The 20,588-nt window shown below is 64.1% G+C and overlaps 3 protein-coding genes across 3 annotated transcripts; all 3 read left to right on the plus strand.

The window, feature by feature from the left end:
* Positions 1 to 348: 348 nt before the first annotated feature.
* On the plus strand, positions 349 to 4,271 carry HDGF (heparin binding growth factor). Its single transcript, XM_026720273.2, has 6 exons — positions 349 to 537; positions 2,594 to 2,670; positions 2,885 to 3,023; positions 3,282 to 3,470; positions 3,563 to 3,843; positions 4,007 to 4,271. Exons 1-6 carry the CDS (start codon positions 451 to 453, stop codon positions 4,011 to 4,013), a joined length of 780 nt encoding a protein of 259 aa, XP_026576058.1. The 5' UTR covers positions 349 to 450; the 3' UTR covers positions 4,014 to 4,271.
* Positions 4,272 to 4,869: 598 nt separating this feature from the next.
* Positions 4,870 to 6,866, plus strand: LOC148124607 (uncharacterized). Its single transcript, XM_087914188.1, has 6 exons — positions 4,870 to 5,016; positions 5,176 to 5,569; positions 5,710 to 5,904; positions 5,992 to 6,117; positions 6,202 to 6,423; positions 6,574 to 6,866. The coding sequence occupies exons 2-6, from the start codon at positions 5,467 to 5,469 to the stop codon at positions 6,864 to 6,866; spliced, it is 939 nt and encodes a 312-aa protein (XP_087770314.1). The 5' UTR covers positions 4,870 to 5,016; positions 5,176 to 5,466.
* A 983-nt stretch (positions 6,867 to 7,849) lies between these two features.
* Positions 7,850 to 15,782, plus strand: NES (nestin). The gene is given in 6 exon segments (XM_087914189.1): positions 7,850 to 8,736; positions 9,794 to 9,918; positions 10,438 to 10,511; positions 10,968 to 11,981; positions 11,984 to 12,640; positions 12,727 to 15,782. Coding segments are annotated over 6 exon segments (4,551 nt in total). The 5' UTR covers positions 7,850 to 7,929; the 3' UTR covers positions 14,601 to 15,782.
* Positions 15,783 to 20,588: the final 4,806 nt, after the last annotated feature.

Consider the following 20,588-nt stretch of genomic DNA (forward strand, 5'->3'; position numbering starts at 1 on the left):
TCGACCCCCCCCCCGGGACCCCCGCCCGTCTTCTGCGCGGAGCGGCGCTGCGGGCGGAGGTCCGGCGGGGGGAGGGGCGCAGTAGCCAAGCAGCCCCGCTCCGCCTGGGTGGGGGGTCTCCGGCTGCCCCCGCGGAGCAGACCCGCCGGGAGCCGGGAGGGGGAGGGGCGCTGGGCTCCCTTCCTTCCCAGCGCGCGGCCCTCCCACCGGCCGCCAGCGCCGCCCTCGCCGCCTCCCCGCCCCGCCAGCCGCCTTCGCCCGCGCAGACAGCCAGGCTGGGCGGCCCTTCCGAGCGCGGCGCACCGAGGAGGAGGAGGAGGAGGAGGAGGCGGCGGCGGGGGCGCGCCTGTTGCTGCGGAGGAGGCGCGGCGATCGCTCGGCCAGGGCGGCCTCGGCGGGGGCGCTGCAGCGGCGGCGGCGGTGGCGGCGGCCTCCCTCTCCGCCCGCGCCATGTCCCGCTCCGGCCGGCCGCGCGACTACAAGTGCGGCGACCTGGTCTTCGCCAAGATGAAGGGCTACCCGCACTGGCCCGCCCGGGTAAGCGCCGCGCGCTCCGCCGTGGGTGGTGCGGCCGGGCCCGGCCCTCTCCCCGCGCGGGGCCGCCTTCGCCGCCGCGGCCGGGCCTCCTTCCTGCCGAGGGCGCGGCGGGCAGGTACCAGGAGGGAGCTCGGGGCCCGAGAGGTCCGCCTGGGCAGTGAACACCGGGCGGGGGGAGGAGGGCGAGGGAAGGCCGCCTGCAGCCGCGCTGCCCGCTCCCTCCCTCGCTCGCCTTAATGGCCCCGCGCCGCCTCCTTCCCGGGCCGCGCCGTTGCCCTCGCGAGCGGCGGGGCCCCCAACGGGGCGGCTCCTGGTGAGCCACGCGGCCTCTGCGGTTTTGGGGTTGGTTTTGCCGCGTCTTTTGCAACGCTGAGGACTAGAAACGTGGCTCTTTCCCACTCTGCTTGCGTTGTGTTGCCGATCAAGGCGAAGCAGCGGCCGAGCCTTCTGCCCCCGTCGCTGGGGCGCTCGGATAGAAAGTCGGGTCCTAAGTTCGGTTCATCCAAGGACACCCGGGGTGCCAGGCAAGGCGAGGAGGGGCTGCCAGGGGCGCACGCTGCCTGCCCACCTAACAAAGGGGGAAGGGGGGTCCTAGGGAGCCCGCCTGCCTTTGCCCCGGAAGGGTTGCACGGGGAATTCTGGGAGTTGAAGTCCCGGCTGCCAGGGTTGCGAGGCTGGTGAAACGGCCGAGCAACCGCCGGGATGAATCCCTGGCAGCCTTTTCCTGAATCGGGCCCAGCTTCCGCCACTGACACCTGCGCGGGGGACGGACCCTCAGGCCATCCTCCAGCAAGGGGGGTCGCACTGGGGAGGCGGGCAGAGTGGGCGAATTGGCCCTGGGCGTCCTTTGGGGCATCCCTGGAGGAGCCTTCGGCCTACTGGGAGGGAGGGGAGGGGGCTTCCTTCCGAGGAGGGGGCGGGGGGGCTCTTCTCTGCAGGGGAGGGCCCAGAAAAGGGATCGGATTGCTGGCTGGGCCTGGCCCTTCCCCGGAACACAAAGGAGCTAACCTGGCAAAACAGGGAAGGGGGCTTTACCCCAGAGGGGCCCTGCTGGCCTCCTGCCCTGCAGCTCTTGGGGGCCGAGAGGGCCACCTGGCGGGCTTGGGCAGGGCTTCTGTGCCCCCCCCATCCCTGCAACCTGATGGGGCTTTTTATTCCCAGCATGGAGGTATCACTCCCAGCTAGCAAGGTCTCCTTATTGGGGGGGCTTGGGTTATGGAGAAGCGGCAGTGTCGTGTCCCCCCCCCCCCAATTTTTTTATCTATCTATCTATCTATCTATCTATCGGATTTGTCCATCCCTTACAAGATGATAGGTATAAGAATAAACATGAGTCAGAATACAGGAAATGGGTGAGAATAAATGGGGACCACAGGAGACAGACGGTCGGCAGGATGGTGCCCTTATGCCCCTTCCAGACCGCTTAGGGTTGATAGGCCTGCTTGCTTGCAACCCCGAGCAGCTGAGACCTGGAAAGTCGGGGGGCTTTTGCTTGGTCTTCTCTGGACCCAGCAGCTGCCCCCCTGGGTGAGTGCAGGCTCCCACAAAGACCAGGAGTGCGGCTGGGGCTGTTGGTGTGAACGCCCGAGGGGCCGGGTGCTTGGGACTCTGTTGGGTTCGCGCTTGGCGTGTCATTTCCTTGGGGGAGGGGCACCTGTTCAAAGTCTGCTGCTGTGCCTGGAGGGTTCTTAGCTGCAGGGGGGATATCCCCGTCTCCTGAGGCCACAATGGGGGCCTTTGTTCCCCCCTTTGCTGTGCATCAGCCACCAGAGCTGCACAAGCACGTGGGCAAAAGATGGGACCCGCAAAGGGCCGGGGGGCTGGGGGGGACAGAGTGTGCAGGAAGAGCCTGGACTCTCCCTTGCCTTGGGCTGGGTGGAGCCCCTGCCAGTCACTGAGGCACCTTATCTCGGGTGACCGCGAATAAAAGTTCCTCCACTTTCAGAGAAGGGTGGGGGGAATAAGCTGGAGGGGCCCAGGATTCGCCAGAAACTCGGGCAGGGGAGCAGCCCCCGGCCAAGAGGCCTTTCGACACCCCGCTATCTCTCCCCCACAGATCGATGAGATGCCGGAATCGGCCGTGAAGTCAACTTCCAACAGATACCAGGTCTTTTTCTTTGGGACGCATGAGACGTGAGTAATGCCAGGAGCCGGGCTCCCCGGAGGCGCCCACAGGGACCCCCCCCCAACTTGCCCAATGCGGGGGGCACTCTCCCTTCCTCTGCCTTGGAAGGTAGACTGACGCTAGAGGGGCATCTCTGCCTTCCGACGGGTGGGAAGCCGGCCCTCCCTGCTCTTCAGGGGCCCTTTGGGTGCTAGCCGAGCCTGACCCCCCCACCCCCCGCAGGGCCTTCCTGGGTGCCAAGGATCTCTTTCCCTACGAAGAGGGCAAAGCGAAGTTTGGCAAAGCCAGCAAGCGGAAAGGCTTCAGCGAAGGCCTGTGGGAGATCGAGAACAACCCCACCATCAAGGCCTCGGGGTACCAGGTGGGTGGAACACGGGGCCCTGCTGTGCCCGGGGCCTGACCTGGCTTAGCCGTGGCCTCCGTGGCTCCGATACCGCTAACTCCATGCAGCCACGAGGGGGCCGGGGCAGGGGGGAGGGGGGCAAGGACCCCTCAGCATTAGCTAGGCTGATAAAGGGGCTGTTATGGGATAGGCCGAGTCCATTTCCCCTGGACCCCGTGGCCGGGGCCCGCTGGCCCTTCTCTGGGCAGCCCCCGCTGATGGCAGCTTGTTTGGCAGCCGGCTCAGAAGAAGCGGCCCCTGGAGGAAGGGAGGGCCAAGAAGGAGCCGGAGGCTGGCGGGAAGGGCAGCCCCCAAGGCAACAGCCCCGAGGAGGAAGAGGAGGAGGGCAACCTGGTGATTGACGAGCAGGTCAGGGAGAAGAACCAGAAGGCTGCCCACAAGAGGAAGGCCCCGGAGTCCCCGGAGGTAGGTGTCGCCTGCCCGCCTTGGCAGGGAGGGGGGCCCAGGACTCCCGCCCCCTTGGGCTCCCCACCTGAGAGCGGCCTGCCCCCTTGCAGGATTCCTCCCTCAAGCGCATGAAGGACAGCAGGGAAGACCAGTCGGAGGCGGCTGGGGAGAAGCCGGGCTGTGAGGACGCGGCCCAGGAGGCTGGGAACCAGAAGCCGGAGCCAGGGGAAGGCCAGGGGAAGAACGGCGGGGGCGGCAGCCCCCCCCTCGATGTGCTCGGAGGAGGCGAAAGAAAGGGAAAGGCTGCCCAAGAGGAAGAGGAGGAGGAGGAGGAGGAGGAGGAGGAAGAAGAAGAAGAGGAAGAGCAGGAAAGCAGAGATCGTGAGAAGAGGTAGGCAGGCACGGTGGGGAAAGGGGAGCTGGGTGGAACCTCCATGGATCAGCACAGTGTGTCTTGGATATCCCCTGCTGGGGGAGGTGCCAGAATCATCCCTGGTCAGCTAGGCAGGACTCAAAGTTTCCACCCTCTTCTTCTTCTTCTCCTCCTCCTGCAGCGCGTAGCCGGCGCTCTGGGTTTCCTCGGTGCTACCAACCAGATTGCATCATCCTCTCCTCTCCGTGTCCGGCGCTGGGCGGGAAGGGAGCGCAACCCGACATTTCCACCCCAGGAACAGGAAACGGCCTCTGCCCAGCCCGCCTGCATCTCTCCTGGCCGGCCGTTTCGCCGGTGCTACGCTTTGAGCTAGTCCCAATTTGTAGAGGGAATGTGCGGATCGGTCGCTTTGGAATAAACGCAGTTGGGTGCCTTTTTAAAAAAAACATGCGGCCGTGCCTTGTCCTTTCCTCTTTGGGCAGCAGAAAAGGGGGCTGGGGGCTCCTGCGAGGTGGGGGAGGAGGAGGGGGTTTTTGCAAAGCCTTTTGCACGGGGTTTGGGGACCTTCAGGCCTTCCTTGGGGAGGGGGTTCCCATCGGCCATTGCAGCTGATTGGTGGAGGAAGAGGACTCCCAAAACAGACCTTTGCCTGCGGGGAGGGAGGGGGCCTCGTGGGAGGAGGATGCAGCCCCCCCGCTTGCCTTGTTCCTGGCATCTGCAGTCCCCCCCCCCCAGCTGCACAGCTGAGTGAGGGGCTCCTGCAAACATTTGAGGGCCAGGGACCACAGGAATCCTGGAGTTGGGAGAGTCCAAGGGACCACCCAGCGCAGCCCCCTGCCCACCAGGCCCCTTGGAGCTGGGTCCCCGGCTTGTATTTGGATTGAATTGGGGGGGGGTCCTCCCCCAAAGCCCACTGCTACCCCACTGGGTGCTTTCTCCCAGGAAGGGAGATTTGGGGAGGGTTTGGAAGGGGGCTCCTCCCTCCCTTCTGTGGCGGCCTCTGCCTGCCTCTCTGGCCAGCAGAGTTCTTGCAAGAGGGTCCGGGGGGCAGCTCTGACCTCACAAAGCCTCGGAATCCGGGGTCCCGGAGATGGCCGGAATCTTCCGAGCAGCCGCAGCAGCAGCAGCAACAACTCAGACCGGCCCCCTCGGCTGCGGGATGGGAAGCTGGCTGTCCTGTTTAGGGGGCAGGTACTGACGGGACAGGAGGCAGGGACCCCCAACCCCAGGCAGACCCCTTGGCTGGAGGGAGGCTGGGTGTGGGGAAGGGCCCCCTCCCCTTAGCCTCTGCCCACCCAAGGGGGCTCCCAGCCTGGGGGACGATGCCCTCACCCCCTTCCTTTCCTGCAGGCCCAGCCGTGACAGCAACCGCGAGTGAGTGGCCTCTGGGAGCCAGAACCTCCCTCCAACGGATCAGGCCCAAGGGAGGCCGTTCGCATCTTCATCTCCTTAACACTGGTTGGGTTGGGAGATCAGAGCCCAGAGGGGCCCCCGGGGGGGGGGGACTGGGCTCCTATGAGGGATTCCCCCCCCCTCAGGTGGCTTTAGTGTTCCTGCACTGGCAGAGTTCGCTGTGGCCCCTTTGGGGCAGCTGGGGGGGTCCCCCAATCCCCTCACAGTGGGCCCAGGGCTGGCCAGGGGATGCTGAAGGAGGGGGGTGGCCCTGGGGACCCTGGCCTGCTCCTGCTGACCCTTCTTGGTCCTCTCAGGAGCCTCCCCAGGAAGAGAGAAGAGACAGAAGATGGTGAGTGCTGGCTCCGGTTCCTGCGGGCCCCCCACTCCCCGCCCTGGGCGAGGGCAACCCCGGATGGGCCGGGCAGCAGCGCTCGGATGCTGATCCTTCCCTCCCGCCGAGGCTAAGCCCCGCTTCTCCTGCCCCTGCAGCAGGGACGCCGCCTTCGCCTTCTCCGCCGCCTTCGCCTCCCCCGGCCTCCGGCTCGGGCTCCCGCGACTTCGCCGCCCCGCCGCCCTCGGCCACCCAGCCGGCGGAGCGGGCGCTGGGCCCCGCGCTCAGCCTGGAGGCGCTGCAAGAGCGGCTGGAGGCGCTGAAGGCCCTGCAAGGCCAGTACCTCCGGGGCCGTAAGTATCCGGGCTCCTGGGGCCACTGACCGCTCCGGCCCCGGCCCCCGCCGCCCAATCCTGCCCTTCGCTCTCCCTCCGCTCCAGAGCTGAGGATCCGACGCACCTGCCGGGACTTCCCGCGCACCCTGCGCGCCCTCAGCCTGCAGATCTGCCGCAGCCGCCGGAGACTCATTCGCGCCGAGGTCCGCCTGCAGCGCCGGGACACAGAAGGTGCGCGCGGCTACCGGCCGGTCCCTCGCCCCCCGCCCCCGCCCCCTCCGGGGCTTCGGCCGACGCTTCTCTCTGCTCCGGCAGGCGCTTTCCAGATCCGCCCCTCGCCGCCTCCGTCCGAGCTGCTGGCCTTGGCCTCCTCGCGCCAGGGACTCGCCGCCGCCGCCTCCCTCTCCGGCTGCTCCCTGCTGCTGCTGCCCGCGCCCCCGCCGCCGCCCGCCCCGCCGCCGCTGCCGCCGCACCTGCCCGACCTGCAGGAGGCGCTGGAGACCTTCCTGGCGCGCCAGGAGCGCCACCTACACGACCGTGAGTCCGCCGCTGGGGGCGCCTTCCCCGGGCCAGTCTCGGGGTCCCGCCTTTGCGCCCGGGACAGGTGGGGCGGGGCTCCAGGGGCTGCCGCTGCGGGACGCCGGGGGTCTGGCTGGCCGAGCCCCGAGGTTGCCCTTCTGCTTCCAGGGCAGAGAGACTACCGGGGCTGCCAGGAGTGCCTCCGCTCGATCAAGATGCTGCGCGGCCAATTGCGCCGAGTCCGGAGCCGGCTGTGGAGGGTGGAGGCGGAGCTGGGCATCCAAGTGCCCCCGCGCGAGCTCTCCGTGGAAGACCAGGAGGACGAGGAGGACGAGGAGGACGGCCCGCCCTGGCTGCCCCCCGCGCTGCCGGCTGCCAGGAGGGAAGAGGCGAGGGGCCCGAGCGATCCCGCGACCCCCGGCCGGCTGCTGGAGCCAGAAATCCCCGCCTGCCCTCAATAAAGCTTTTGGAAAGTCTGCGGCTGTCGAGGCCACCGCGCGGGTGGGGCAGAAAGGGGAGGGGCTTGGGTTGGGGACTCGGGGACGAGTTTCCTGCGAGTCATGACCATGTCAGCAGCTGGTCAGGTACCTCTCTCTCTCCGCACCAGCCAACGGCGGTGCCCCCTCGGCTAAGCTGGGCTGGGGACCGAAGCGAGTTCTGGGCAAATAAGTCCCGCTGGCAAATAAGCGCCGAGGGGAATTTGAAAAGGAGGGAACTGCCCAGGAGGGGCTCCCTGGGGTGGTCTCGGCACCCTCCTCTGCAAAGGGTAAGGTTCCGGCTCTCCAGCCCCGTCGCTAGAAAGGTCTCAGAGGCGGGACTGGCACAGAATGGATCCAAACGGGAAAGGGGAGATTCTGGAGCGGCAGCTGCCCCCAAGTTCCCGGGGTGGCCTTCGAAACTCCACCTAAGCTCCACCTTCTGTCCACCAGAGGGCGCCCTCTTACCAAGGCACGCTCGCTGTCGCTCCCATGGGCTCCTACGCAGCCCACCCCACCCCCTTTGAAATCCTGCTTCCCCCAACTCCTCCTCCACTCCCCCCAAACACCCCTCCGTCCTCTCTCTCTCTAAAAAACTGCCTGTTTGACGTGGAGCACTAATGTATGTGGGGTGCACAGAACGCAGACACCCCCAAATGATGCCACCCCCAAGCCTGCCTGGAGCCCAACTCGGCCCAGCTGTCTGAGCGCCACTCGGAGCCTGGTGGCGTTTTCTGCCCCACATTCCCCCCCCCCTCCCTCCCGATGTTGAGGAGCCTCTTGATTTCCGGCGGGGGCAGCACCGCCAGGGGGGAGCAGCTGCCGAGGAGGCATTTCCAAGCCGCCTCTCCTCCCACCCGCTGCCGCCGGCTTCCCGAGGAATGCTGCTCTTCTTGGGCGATGGGGGGGGGGGGAGGTGTTAAGCCCAGCCTCCTTGGCCAGGAGCCTCCCCTCCTCCCTATGAATCGCCGTGCGGAGCTGCCCAGCCCTTGTTCACCCGCCAGGCTCCCCTCTCGGCTGGACTCTGCCTCCGACAGGCGCCTGGAAGATGGACAGCTTCCTCAGCTCCTCGCGGCCTCTGGGAGAGGAGTCTCTGCAGATGTGGGACCTCAACAAGCGCCTGGAGGCCTACTTGGCCAGGGTGAAGTTCCTGGAAGAGGAGAACGAGCTGCTGAAGGCCGAGATCCAAGGCCTGAAGGGGGGCCTGGTGGAGACCCCCTGGAGGGCCAAGTACGAGGTGGAGGTGGCCACGCTCCGGGCCACCCTGGACCAGGCCTATCAGGAGAAGTGCGTGGTGGAGCTGGCCCGGGACTCCCTCTACGAAGAGGTCCAACAGGTGCAGAGCAGGTGCCAGAGGGAGAGGGCGGCCCAGGAAGAGGCCAAGATGTTCTTGTCCCTCAGCAAGAAGGAGATGGAGGAGGAGAAGCGGGCCCACATTTGGCTGAGGGAGAAGGCCACCCAGCTGGAGAAAGAGGTGGAAGACCTGGTGGCGGCCCACCAGGAGGAGCTGCTGCGGCTGGACCAGGAGACGACCAGCTTCTCCCAGAGCCTGGACGGCTTCCGTGCGGCGCCCGTCTGCTTCCAGCCGGTGGGAGTGGAAGACTACGCCAAGAGGCTCACCAACATCTGGAAAGGAGCGGTGGAGACCTACAAGATGGAGGTCTCGCAGCTGGAGGCTTCCCTCTGCGAAGCCAAGGAGAACCTCTGGAAGGCCACCGAGCACAAGCGGCAGAACCAGCTGCAGCTGCAGGAGCTGGAGAAGGAGCTGGCCAGCCTCAAGGCCCGCAAGAAGACCCTGGAGGGGAGCCTCTCCCAGCAGTGGGCTCAGCAGCAGGGCGACGCCGAGAAGCTGCAGGTGAGGCTGCCCAGGGATGCCCGCCTGCCTGGGGCGGCTTTTCGACCAGCTCTGCCCCTAACGGCAACCTGCTGGGGTCCCAGGTGGGCAGCGGACTGGAGGGTGGGCGAGCGGCCCACCTGGAGGGCTGTTGGTAGCTTGGGAAAGGGGCTTGTAGGCAGGAAGTGGAGTGTCGCTGGCAAAAGGATGGCCTGGCACTTCCTCTGAGCCAGCGCTGTGATTCAGCCACTGGCATCTGGCGGGCTGGGCAGCTTGGGGGCTGCAGGGATCACATCAGCTTTGGGTGTCATTTCCTCTTGGCTGGGGAAGAGCGGTCCCTTCTCTCCCCCCATTCATGGCCTCCTGAAGGCCACAGGACGCTTCTCCTGGGACTGGTGCACCCCCTTTGCTGCTTGGGTGTCAAGACGAATTCTGGGGGGTCCCATTTCCTTCTCCTCTCCCGTTTCCTTTGGCAGATGCAAGTCCCCCCCCCGCTCCCCCCAAGCAGGCTGCAGGGGCCTGGGGAGCGGGGAAGGGGCCCTTCCCCAAAGTCAGAAATGTTTTCAAAGAAAATAACGTTTGCGTTCAACTTTTCTTATCCTTCCAACCCTGAAGGGGAGGGGGACGTACCCCCTCCTCCCTCAATCGTCCGGAGCTCAGCAAGAGGGAGCCCCGCCCTGCTGGTCTTGGAATGGGGAGGAGGGGGGTGGAAGGCGAAAGTGAACTGCCCGGCCGGGGCCCTTGAATCGCTTTGCTGGACCAAATCGGAATGAAACGGGAGAACTAAGGCTGAGCTTTGGAGGCGGCTCGACCGGCCTTCGAGGCTGGAGCCGAGCAGAACAAAAGATTTTCTTTCTGACACGCTTGAAAACTGAGCGCTGGGCTGCCACACCCACTCGCAGGGCAGATCGGCGGGATTTCCCGCAGATGCCGGCGGGGAGGGAGGGCGGGGGTCCTGCTGCCCGAGAGCCCAGCTGGACCGCCCGGGGGCTCCTGCAGCGTGACCCCTGCCCCACCCCAGAGCGGCTCCCGGGGCCGCGGCTGCTGACCCGCCGGTGTCTCCTTCTCTGCCGGACAGATGGCCATGGAGGCGCTGGAGGAGGAGAAGCAGGCGCTGCGCGGCCAGATCGCCCAGGTCCTGGAGGACCGGCAGCAGCTGGTGCACCTGAAAATGTCGCTCAGCCTGGAGGTGGCCACCTACAGGTGAGGGACGCCCCCTCCGCAGCTCCCCGGCCACCCAGAGGGCTGGACGAGGCGGGGGGGCTCTAAAATAAGGCCGGGGGCGGCTACGCGCAGCCACCGCCCCCGGCTGAAGGGCCCAGGCGCGCCGGTCCGCTTCCTTCTCGTGCGCCTCTGCCTCGCCAGACGCGCCTCTCTCCGGCGCCATGGGAACCTCCCTCTGCCTCCCTTCTCCTTCCCCGACGGTTCCCACACAAAAGGAGGCGCGCGCGGGGGGGGGCTCCTGTTGATTAGCATGAGAATGGCCCCGCTGCCGGTAAGCGGGGGCGGGAGGGCGGCCGGCAGACTCCGCATGATGTCACCCCTATCCTGCTCCTGCTCGCCCCCTCCCCCTCCTGATTCGCGGGGCGGGGGGAGGGGGAGCCTCCCAGCGCTGGGAAGGTGGAGAAAACCCGGCAGGGAGAGGCAGCTGCCCGAAGCCAGGAATAGCCCCCAGGCGCCCCCTCCCCGCCCCCGTCTCAAGAATCCCTTTCTGCCTTGCAGGGCCCTCTTGGAAGCGGAGAGCTCCAGGCTGCAGCTGCCGGCAAGTGATCTCCAGCTGGCCAGGGAGCTCAGAGGTAGGGCTGAGTGGGGGGCTTCCAGGGGAGGCCGACAGGGCCCACTTCTCCCACAACAGACAGAGCTGCCCTTCAGCAGGCAAAGTCCCGGCTTTGCTGAACCCGAAAGAAGACGGAACTGGGTCGCCCCTCCCTGTTGATATATGTATATATATCCGCCCCCCCCCTTCATAATGTCTGCTTCCCGCAGGAAAACGTGGATTGCCCTGAACTACTTTTCAGAAAGGAGGGGGGCCAGAAGTTCTCCTTGTTGGGGGGGGGGAGGAACCCATCCTCCCCTCCCCCGGGATGCCTTGCAGGCCTTCCCTGGGAGGCTCCGCTCTCCCTCCCCCTCCACAGATGGGCAGAGTGGGGCAGTCCCCTCCTCGGGGGGGCGGGGTCCCTCTTGGCAGAGGGTGGCCTGCTTCACTGGAGGCCGCGGCCTTTCCTCACTCTCGCTCTTTCTGTTGCTTGCAGATGCAACAAGTGAAGCAACGCTCGGCCGGTTCCAGGGGCCGTCGGTGGATCAGGGCCGCTCGGGGAGCCGGGATGTCCGCCCCAGCCCTGCCGCTTTCCCAATGCTTTGGGGGTTCCAGAGCAAAGCCGAGTCACCCTCCTGGGGGGCCAAGATCCCGAGCTCAGCGGCCAGGGAGTTCCAGAAGGCCAACGCCTCCCTCCGGCAGTCGCAGGCCACCAAGAGCGCCGATGGGCTGCTGCCGCCACCAAAGGAGGCCTCTGCTTTCCGCCTGGACGCCTCCCAGCGCAGCCAGAGGGTGACGGTCACCCACATGGAGAGCCTGGCCCAGTCCATCTTCTGCAGCCACCCCCCGCTGGCTTTCAACTCCGTGGAGCCGGAGGAGGCTCTGGGAAGGTGCCCCGGGGGCCTGGCCGATGGAGGGGAGAGCGGAAAGGAAGAAGCGGAGAGGGAGGCCGAAGGTGGAGGAGAGGAGGAGGAGGGAAGGGCCTCTGGGGAAAAGGAGGAGGGAGAAGAGGGGCCCCCAGCGGAGGGAGAAGCCCCAGGCGGGCCCTTCCTGAGCCAGATGGTTTCTGAAGCCGTAGAAACTGCGATCCAGGAGGGGAGCCCCAGAGAAACCCCCCTTGAATCCAGCTTGCTCAAGGCGGGGAAAAGCCCAGCGGGCGTTTCTTCCGAAGAGGAGCAGCCCCTCCCCCTGAGGAGCAGCGAGGGGCTGGAGGAGGCCCAGGAAGAGCACCGAGGAGGGGGCCAACCCACCGACCCCCTGGAGGAGCTCCGGGTCTGTGAAGACTTTGCAGAGGTCAATGGTGGCCAGGAAGCCTGGGCTGAGCTGCACGGGACCGAAGAGGCCTGGCCGGCTCTGGAGGCAGAGGCCCCCTTGGCCCTGGGAGCAGAATTCCCGAGAGCAGAACCGAGGGGAGGAGGAGGAGGAGAAAAGGAGGCCGATGAAGAAAGGGGGTCCCCAGAATGGAAGGAGAGACGGGGGGAGGAGGAGGAAGAGCTGCCTGCTTTACTGGGGAGGTGCTGGGCAAGGCATTGGGAGAAGCACCCAAGGACCCAGAATTTGCCCCGGAGGCCACCACCAATGTGAACGGCAGCCAGGAAGGCCCAGAGCTGGGCAGCCCCCCAACCGATGTCCTCCAAGGGGGCCCAGAAGTGGACCCAGAGGAGGACTGTGGAGGGGCTGAAGATGTCGAGGTGGTCAGCCCAAAAGCTCTCCTCTCCCAGGAAAGGAGAGAGCCCCAGAGTCCCCCCAGGTGTGATCTGCAGGCAGAGCACCTGGAGCGGGAGGGAAGCCCAGCCAGGGGGGGCTGCTCACCCACCCCCCCTACGGTACTGCCTGCCGGTGAAGACCAGAAAGCTGCTCTCGTCCTGGAGGCAGAGCAGGAGACCTGGGAGAGGCGAGAAGAGCGGCTTCCGGAGACCGAGGAGAAGGAGGAGGAGAAGGTCTTCGGCATGGGAGAGGATGCCCCGCCCAGAAGCTCAGGTCCTGCCATAGAGGAAGAGCCAAAGGCGGTTGAGAGCAGGGAAGTCACGGAAGAGGAGGAGGAGGAGGAGGAGGAGGAAGAAGAAGGGGCTGTCGGACCTCTTCCCACAGAAGATACGGGAGATGAAGGGAGAAGGGAGGCCGAGGGCTGCTTCGATTTGGAGGCACCCAAAGGGATCGTGGAAGTGGGCGCAGCCTTGCCCAGAGAGGACCTGGCAGGCGTCCAGGGGCAGGAGACGCTGCAAGGAGAGCAAAGCAGGAAGGGGCCTGAGGAGGAGGAGGAGGAGCAGAAAGGGGGAGGGGGCTCCCAGAGACCCCGTTGCAAGCTGAAGGGAGCCCCCTGGAGGAAAGGGACTTGGCGACAATCTCCGGAGGGCCAGAAAGTGAGGACGTCGCAGATGCCCTGCAGATGGAAGAGCTACGTGGTGCCGTGGTGACAGAGAGCCTGCTGCAGGTGAAGGAAAACGGCCCCGGGGGCTCCGAGGAGAAAGGATGGGGGCTGGACAGTCCCCAGGCAGGAGAGCAGCTGGCCGAGGCTGAAGGCCCCTCCATGGAAGAGGCCACCAGCCCAGAAGACGTCCAAGAGGCCAAGGCATCCCAGAGGGAGGATTCAGGGTCCCAGGAGACCCCCGAACACTCAGACTTCGTCCCAGATGCCCAGAGGGAGGGAGGAGGGGCCGGGGAGGAGAACGTCCAGCGAGGAGAGACCTTGCCAGGCCAGCCAGCTTTAGACAATGGGCTGACCATGCCTGAGACTCCAGCCCTTCTTCCTTCCTCAGAGGGGGAAGAGATGTCCATTTGGACGCAAGAGGCGGAGGCCCCCGTATTAGAAGAAGAGCCTGCAAGCCTTTGGCTGGCCAAGGAAGGCGGAGGGGAGGAGGCCCCTCCAAAGGGAGAAAGCGGCCACCGGGCACAGGAAGAGGGGGGGCCAAGCTCAGAGGAGCCAGGGGGTTCGGCCGAAGCCCTCATCCAAATGTCGCCGCTCACAGAAGACAGGGAGGCGGAGGGCGCCGGGGAGGCTGAGCAGGAAGAGCAGGAAGGGGCCCGTGGCCTGGAGCCAGAGGAAGACCCCTGGCAGGAGGGGGAGGTGGCCAGAAGCCCAGCCACCCCCAAGGAAGAGGTGGGCGCAGGACTCCCCTTGGAGCCAGGAGATGGCTTGGGGTTCCCAGCGGACGGGTTGGACCCCAGCTACACCCAGCAGGAGGAGGAGGAGGAGGAGGAAGATCAGGGGCCCTTGGAATTTAGCGACCGAGAGCCTATGGATGTGGCCCCTGCCAAGGTTTCCCCCCTGACCAGCGTCACGGATTTGGGAGAAATAGTGCTGGAAGGCGACCGCGCTCTGAGTGGTCCGAAGGGGGCTGTGGAACCTGACCTGCTAGAACCCTGTGAGGACGAAGGTTTCCATGTCTTGGATCCAGAAGATCTGATCCAGCAGAAAATGGTGGCTGTGGAAGATCCCCCAGGAACCGGCTTCCCGGAGACGTTCCCAGAGGACGTGGTGGGTCTTCCGCTAGACAGCAAGAGAGACCCCAACATTCTGGAGATTGTAGAACAAGCTCTGGAGTTCAACCAAGAGTTGAGGAAGGCAGCTGAGGACGAGCTGGGAGGGCTTGGCTCCCCGGAAGGAAGGCCTCTCGATGCTCCCCCGGCCGCTCCGGGCCAGGGGCCACCCCTGGCTCCTACAGAGGCTCTGGAAGGCTCTCCTCCCACCCCAAGGGAAGCCCACCCATTGGGGGGCAGCCAGGCTAACGGGCTTCAGGAGGAGCCAAGCTTGGATGGGTTCCCACGTGAGCTTCTCAACAGCCTTGGAGACGAGGATTTCACCCAGGAGGGGACTGTCGCCCCACAGTTCTGCACCGAGGGCAACTCCCCCGTGGCAGAGACCCCAAGCCAGAGTCCACCCCCAGTCCCAGCCGGCGAAGGAGGGTTTAGAAGTGGACACGGCAGCCCTGAGGTTCTTGAGAAGGTCCCCCTCGGTCAGGAGGCCCTGGATGAGAACATCCTGGACGACCTGCGGCAGAAGGCCTGTGTGAAAGGAGGCAAGGAGGCCAAGCTGGAGCCCTTCCTGTTCAGGGACGAGATTCGGCGCCAACCCCTGGGATTCCGGCCAGAAGGGGACCTGGATCTCCAGCCCTCGGAAGACGCCTGAAAGGTCCCCGTTGACCCCTTAATTCCAGCCAGTGACAAGCCGCGTAGTTCCCGCTAGACGCTCCCCTTCTGTCTCAGCCCCCACCCACCCCGACTTTCTTTCCTTCCTTCCTTCCTTCCCTCCCTCCCAATTTGAGGTAGCCCCACTGACAATCAGAAGCTTCGATAGGCCACGTTTTCAGCCCTTTCATGTTTTCCACGGTAGGCTTTTTCTAAAATACCCTTTTTTTAAAAGGGAGAAGGCATTCAAGCCCAGTGTCTGATAGCCTTTGTCTTCCCCTGAAGTGTAACCCGCAATTTGGCAAAACTGTTTTGTTTTTGTTTTCTTAAGAAAGTGGAATGTTTCATCCGGCTCTAGTCCTGCCCATCAGGAAAACAAGTTGTTTAGGAAGGTCCAGTCTCACACCTTGTTCTTCTAAGTGAGGCGCCCTGAAGTTCTCCGGCCAAACTTTTACAGTGTCCCTCCTCCCCACCGTTACCTGGGTCAGAAGTGCTTCACCCAGCGCAGAGCACCCAGAATTCCCCAATGGAGTCTGCCGGATGGGGAATTCTGGGAGTTGAAGTCCTTACACCTTGCAGTTGCTGTGGCTGAGACAGGTGGATCTAGAGGGAGGGCTTCTTTTCTGATAACGGCTCCTATAAGATGTGCCTTACTTGAGGAATACGCGGAACAGACTCTGGAGTTTTCAGTATAAACGTGATTTGATGCTGCTCCCTTCTCGTCCCTGCCTTCTCTCCTTCATTTCTCAGGAATCTCTTTTCCTCTTATCCGCTCGCCATCTATCCCCGGGGGGGGGGGTGTCTCAGGGCCCCCATGCTTTTGAATGGGGCAGATCTAACAGCCCTGGTAGAAACACCCCGTGTTTCGGTCCCTTGGCATAAACTCAGAACCCCTCCGAGCCTCTGCCCAGCTCACAGAAGCGTAGCAAAGTGGCGGCCGAAGTTTCCTGAACAGGGGTTGGATTCCCCCTCCCCTCTTTTTAACGGGAAGGGTTCAAGCACCCATCCAAGCCCAGCCCAGCCTCAGAGCGTGGGCAGAGTTCTCCAGAGGATGTTCCAGAAACAGGTTCCAGCGTCCCTCTCCTGCCCCGGAACTTCAGGGCCTTCTGCGATAAGGCAGGGTGATAAAACACCCCCGACGGTGCCTCTGAGACCCTAATAAAGCCATCGGTTTCTTATCCCGTACAAACTCTCCGTGTTTTGCTTCACGTCTTAAAGCTTCACCCGTGTTCGTTCGGGGGGAGAATGGCTGCCGTGACCGACCGTACCGAAAAAAAGGCTGAGGCATAAAGAGACAGGGATGAAATCATTTTGAATACGCACACAGAAAAATACATTTTTCTGTGAAAAGAAACAACAACCCTCCACTCTATTAGCTTTGCTTCGCCCCTCTGCAGGTTGGACGCCACGTGTTGAGCAGCCGGTACTTTAGCCAAGGCGGGTGGGGGAAGTGGAAGGTCGATGGGTAGAATCTTTGCAGATCCTTCCTGGCTGCAGGAAACAGGTGCTCTGACCAGGGACCAGGCCGGGAAAAGGGGACTTTTTATAGCTAAGACCAGATGGCGGAAGGGATGGAAGACCTTAAAATATGCATTTGAGCCCTGATGCAGCTGAACCGCCGGCTCCCTCCGGAGCAGAAATATTTGGGGGGAGTTGGCAGAAAGTTAAATGTGGCTGCAATAATGGACAGCCCACCACCTGTTTCTGCGCTTGTGTCACTTGTGGCTGTTTTTAATGCTGAAGGAGAGCCGGGAGGGCCGGGCCGGGCCGGGGTGGGGGGGTGGGGCGGCTTCCGTTCCATCAGGCCCAGCGTGGCAAACCATTCGGGTTCAAAGTCTTCAAACACACAACTTTAACAAAGAAACAAGCTGCGGAAATCATAACAATACCCTTGAGAAAAAGAAAATATTGAGCACTCTTTGAAACCGAAAGCAGGCTGCAGGGGAGAAAATGTAGCTGCCAAGTGCGGTGGGCGGGTTTTCCAGGGGCAAAGCTGCCACCAGCAGCACCACCTCCCCACCCCCCGTGGCAAAACGAGGCAGCGCTTGGCCTCCAGGGCTTCTGTCATTTCCTCCCCGGATTCCTTGGAGGAAAAGGGCCGCCATCTCTGGGGAAAGCAGACCTGGGCCCTGGCCAGGCGGCTCATGGGAGGCGCAGGAGGGCTTGAGGCTGATAAGAGGATGCCAGGGTGAAGCAGCTCGCGGCCAAAGCCTTTGGCAGCTCTTGGGTGGCAGAGAGACAAGACCGGTGGGGGTGGGGGTTGCAGAGACCTCATCTTTGGAGGCCAGGCGAGGAACCTGCGCAGAGGTTGGCAGGTCCTACTGGGCGAGGAAGAAGAGGAGAGAGAGAGGTGGGCTCTGCCCCAAACGTCTTGATGGATGCCAGGTCCTTCCAAGGGCCGAAGGGCTTGGAGCTGGCTTTGCACTCGGGTTGCAGTAGTCCCTTCCAAGGCCAGATAAACCCCCCGTCCTCTGCGCCCAGCCGGCCCTTTTAAGGGCAAATGGCAGGGCTGAAGTCACACAATGGGAAAATCAGACACCGCCCCCCCCACCCCCCTCTATGGGGAGCCAGACCTGACTCAGAGGCCTTGGCATCACGAAGGCTGTTTTTGCCCTGCTGGCTGACAAAAGACACGTTTACCAGGTGCCTTTTCTTTGGCATTGCCCTTGTTGGGGGAGGGGGCACTGGGTTTGGGCCGCCATGGGCCCCTGTGGAATTCAAGGCCCTGGCAGAGAGGAGAAGGGGGAAGCCACAGGCCCAGGTGAAGAGCCATGCTGAAGCTGCAGCCCAGGAGGGTCCAGGCTGGGCTGTCGGAAGCCCCCTCCCCTGCGGCTGAGTGCTTCAGGGGGCCACTGACCCTCAGGGCTCCCAGGGGGCCTTGGAAAGTGGCCTCCAGCAGCCAGGAGCCTCTGTGCCGGACATGGAAATGACGCCGGCTCCTCTCTCCCTTGGTGCTCGCTCCACACACACACACACACACACACACACACAGCCCGGATCCTCCGTCTGGGCTGCCCCAGTGCAGCTCCTTTGTCTGCAGCCCCAGTTGGCCTGGGTCCATTCAATTAGGAGCTCTGTGGCCTGTTTCAATGGGGGCTGGGAAGGACCGAGGGGGGGAGGGCAAGATAGCCTCAAAGCAATGACCTCACGGACGGGCGGGGGGGGGGGGGGGGGGGGGGATGGGTAGTCCTGGGCCTCTTTGCACAGTTCAGGCTCTCCAGGCCGCTCAGGAGAGGCGTCCCACTTGCCACTGCTGGGCCAGGCCGTTTTTGTGTCTGCTCCCTCGGTTAGTTGACTTTCTCTCAATTCCTGAAAAACCACATTTTGCTACACACACACACACACACACCCAAGTCAGGGAACAATGGAGCCCCCACCCCCATCCCACCTGCTGCCTGGTTGCGAGGAGGCAGCCTAGTCTCCTTGTTGGGCAGGAATGCTGGGGAGGGGGAGGAGGGGGAAAATGAAGGGGAGGGGGGCCTGCGAAGGACACGCTGGTGGGTTTTCCCTCCCTCCCCTCCCTGGCCATTGTTCTGCCCAGCCCCCATTCCTCTGATGCAGTCAATGGGAAGCCAGACACTTGGGGGGGACCGAGGGGCCCCCTCCCACCTCTAAGCAAAGACTGACTCCGAAGTTCAGCTTTGAAGGCCGACCAGAAGGACGGAGGGCGGGGGGCTCGATGGGGGGGAGTGGGGGGCCTCCTGAAAGCTTGAGGGGAGCCTGGTTGCTCTGTCTCCGCCCCCCTCACTGCAAGAGGGCCCTGGGAGCTGGCTTTGCTGCGATGGATTCAGAGGGGAGACTTCCCCACCACTCTCCCCCCCCCCAGCCCCTTGGTACCCCCATCCTCCCAGGATCTCTGCCTCAGGAGGGGCTTTGGGGTCCTTCGCCCCCTGGGGTCTGCCTGCCTTTGGGGACCGTGGCTGGCGTGAGCTGACCCTTTGCATTTCAGCCGTCCAGGCAGGAGCCGCTCCTCGCCCAGCAACCGGGCACCATCGAGGAGGAGAAGAGAGCCCCTTGGCCCCGGATCTATTCTGAGAGCCTCCCTAAGCAGAGAAGCATCTGCCCAGAGGGCCGTGGCCGTCCGCAGACCCTCCCCACCTGCAGCTGCTGCCTGCCTCAGCCACCTCCCCAGCACAAGCACGCAGCGAGGAGGGGGCGGCCAGGATCACAGGAGACCCCTCACCTCTGACAGATTAAAGCCTGGCCAGCAGGGGATTTGGACTCTCCAGAATGCAGCAGCCCCCTCCCCAGAAGAAGGAGGGGTCACAGCGAGGGGGTAACTGAGCTGCCCGCACTCGGGTTTCATGGAAACTGGGGGTGGGGGGGAGTGGGGAGCAGGTGCTGCTGCCCCCCCAGCCCCTGCCTGGGACCCTCCGCCTCTGAGGGAGGCCTGGAAGAGGAGGCTGGCAGCAATGGGGGGGGCAACCGTGAATGAGCCCCCGGAAGGGGGGATTCCTCCTGCTTGCCTCCCCCCAACAATGGACTCTTGTAATCCCCCTCAGAAGGGGAGAGGGGGCCCATGAGAGAATTGCCCGGTTGGCCACTGGGAGGCAAAGGGGGGCGGGGGGGGGACTCTGGAGGTGTCAGGACAACCGGGAAAGAGCGGAGATGGCGCCAGCCGTTCCCAAAGCAGTAAATATGGTGCTTTGCCCGCTGTAATTATAGTCCAGCCAGAGAGAAGGAAGGAGGGACAAGCGGGGACCGAGGCTCCTCTCAGCCTCCTCCAGAATCGCCTCCAGCCAGCTTGGTCTGGGGCTTCCTTTGGGAGCCTGGCAGTGGGCAGTGGGGAGGGGGGCTGGAAGGGGCAGGTCCACTGGGTGGCCAGCCCAGGCTTTCCCCTCTGGTCCCAGGGCGGCAGGAGTGTTTGCCAGCTGGGCACGAGAGACATCCTCGTCCACACTTGGCACCCTGCCCCGGGGGCAGAGGAGACTCGGAGGAAGCAGGCACGGGGCTCCGGGCACCTCTTGAGCCCTGGGGGAGAAACGCCCATCTGGGGGGGCTTCACGGTGGTGATGGAACCTCCCTGATTTCACTGGATGGAAATGGGACCAAGGAGGGGGTGCTAAGACCCTCTTGGTGCTCTTGGGGGGCAAATCCGGGGAAGCGCTGCCCAGAGGAGGGTTTCTTCTCATCGGGGAGAGAGGGGAAGACCAGCAGCTGGTGGTCCCAGGGCCAGGACCCTTGCCCTCCAGCACACTTGGCAGGCCATAGAAGGAGATCCCACCAGCACACAGGCTGAGCCAGGGAGGGGGGCAAGCAGGCCCCCTCCTCCAGAAACCCTCAGGGCCTCCATCTCTGGTCCTTCTCCAGTCCCACCCTCAGCCTCATTCCTGCCCCCCAGCCTCCCCAGGGGTCAGCATTTTGCAAACATTCCCAAGTGATGCTTGCAGCCCAGAGGAATCCAAGGCAGGCAGCTCGCTCAGGGGAGGAGAAGAGTTTATTTTCACACCAGCTGGTGCCAACTGTCTGCCAGGGGCCTGGTTTGGGCTCAGGCCAGCGGTGTGCGTGCATGCGTGTGTGGTTGGAGGGGTGATTTCCTTGCTTCAAGCAGCTTGAGGTGGGGCTGGTTGGGTCTGATTTTGTGCCCCTCCAGATGAGCCCTCTCCCCAAAACACACAGGAAAGAAACTGGGGACGCACAGAAGGAAAGGCAACCAGTCTGGGTGGGCTGTGGCTGCTTGGTAGCCCCTCCATTCCCGGCTCCGGTCCCTTCAAGGCATCCCAGGGGTCCCGCTTGGGCTTCAACCCCTCAACCAGAGAGATAACCGGGCTGGAGTTAATTCGGGTTAAAGCAGATATTCCCTGCGGAACTCACTGTCGTGTGACTTTTTTTAATGAGTTTCCTGAATGCCTCTTTCCCTTTGTGTCGACTTGCAGCAAAAGACGGAACAGGCTGGGGAGGGGAGGGGGGATGAAACAGGGGAGGGGGAGGGGGGCCGTGTGTCTGTGGACTCCAGAAAAGAGTCTTTTCTCCCCTTTCTTCGGTGGAT

The sequence above is a fragment of the Pseudonaja textilis genome, chromosome 16, assembly GCF_049901715.1.
Source record: "Pseudonaja textilis isolate UNSWEBS1 chromosome 16, rPseTex1.2, whole genome shotgun sequence".
In the NCBI taxonomy this organism is placed as follows: domain Eukaryota; kingdom Metazoa; phylum Chordata; class Lepidosauria; order Squamata; family Elapidae; genus Pseudonaja; species Pseudonaja textilis.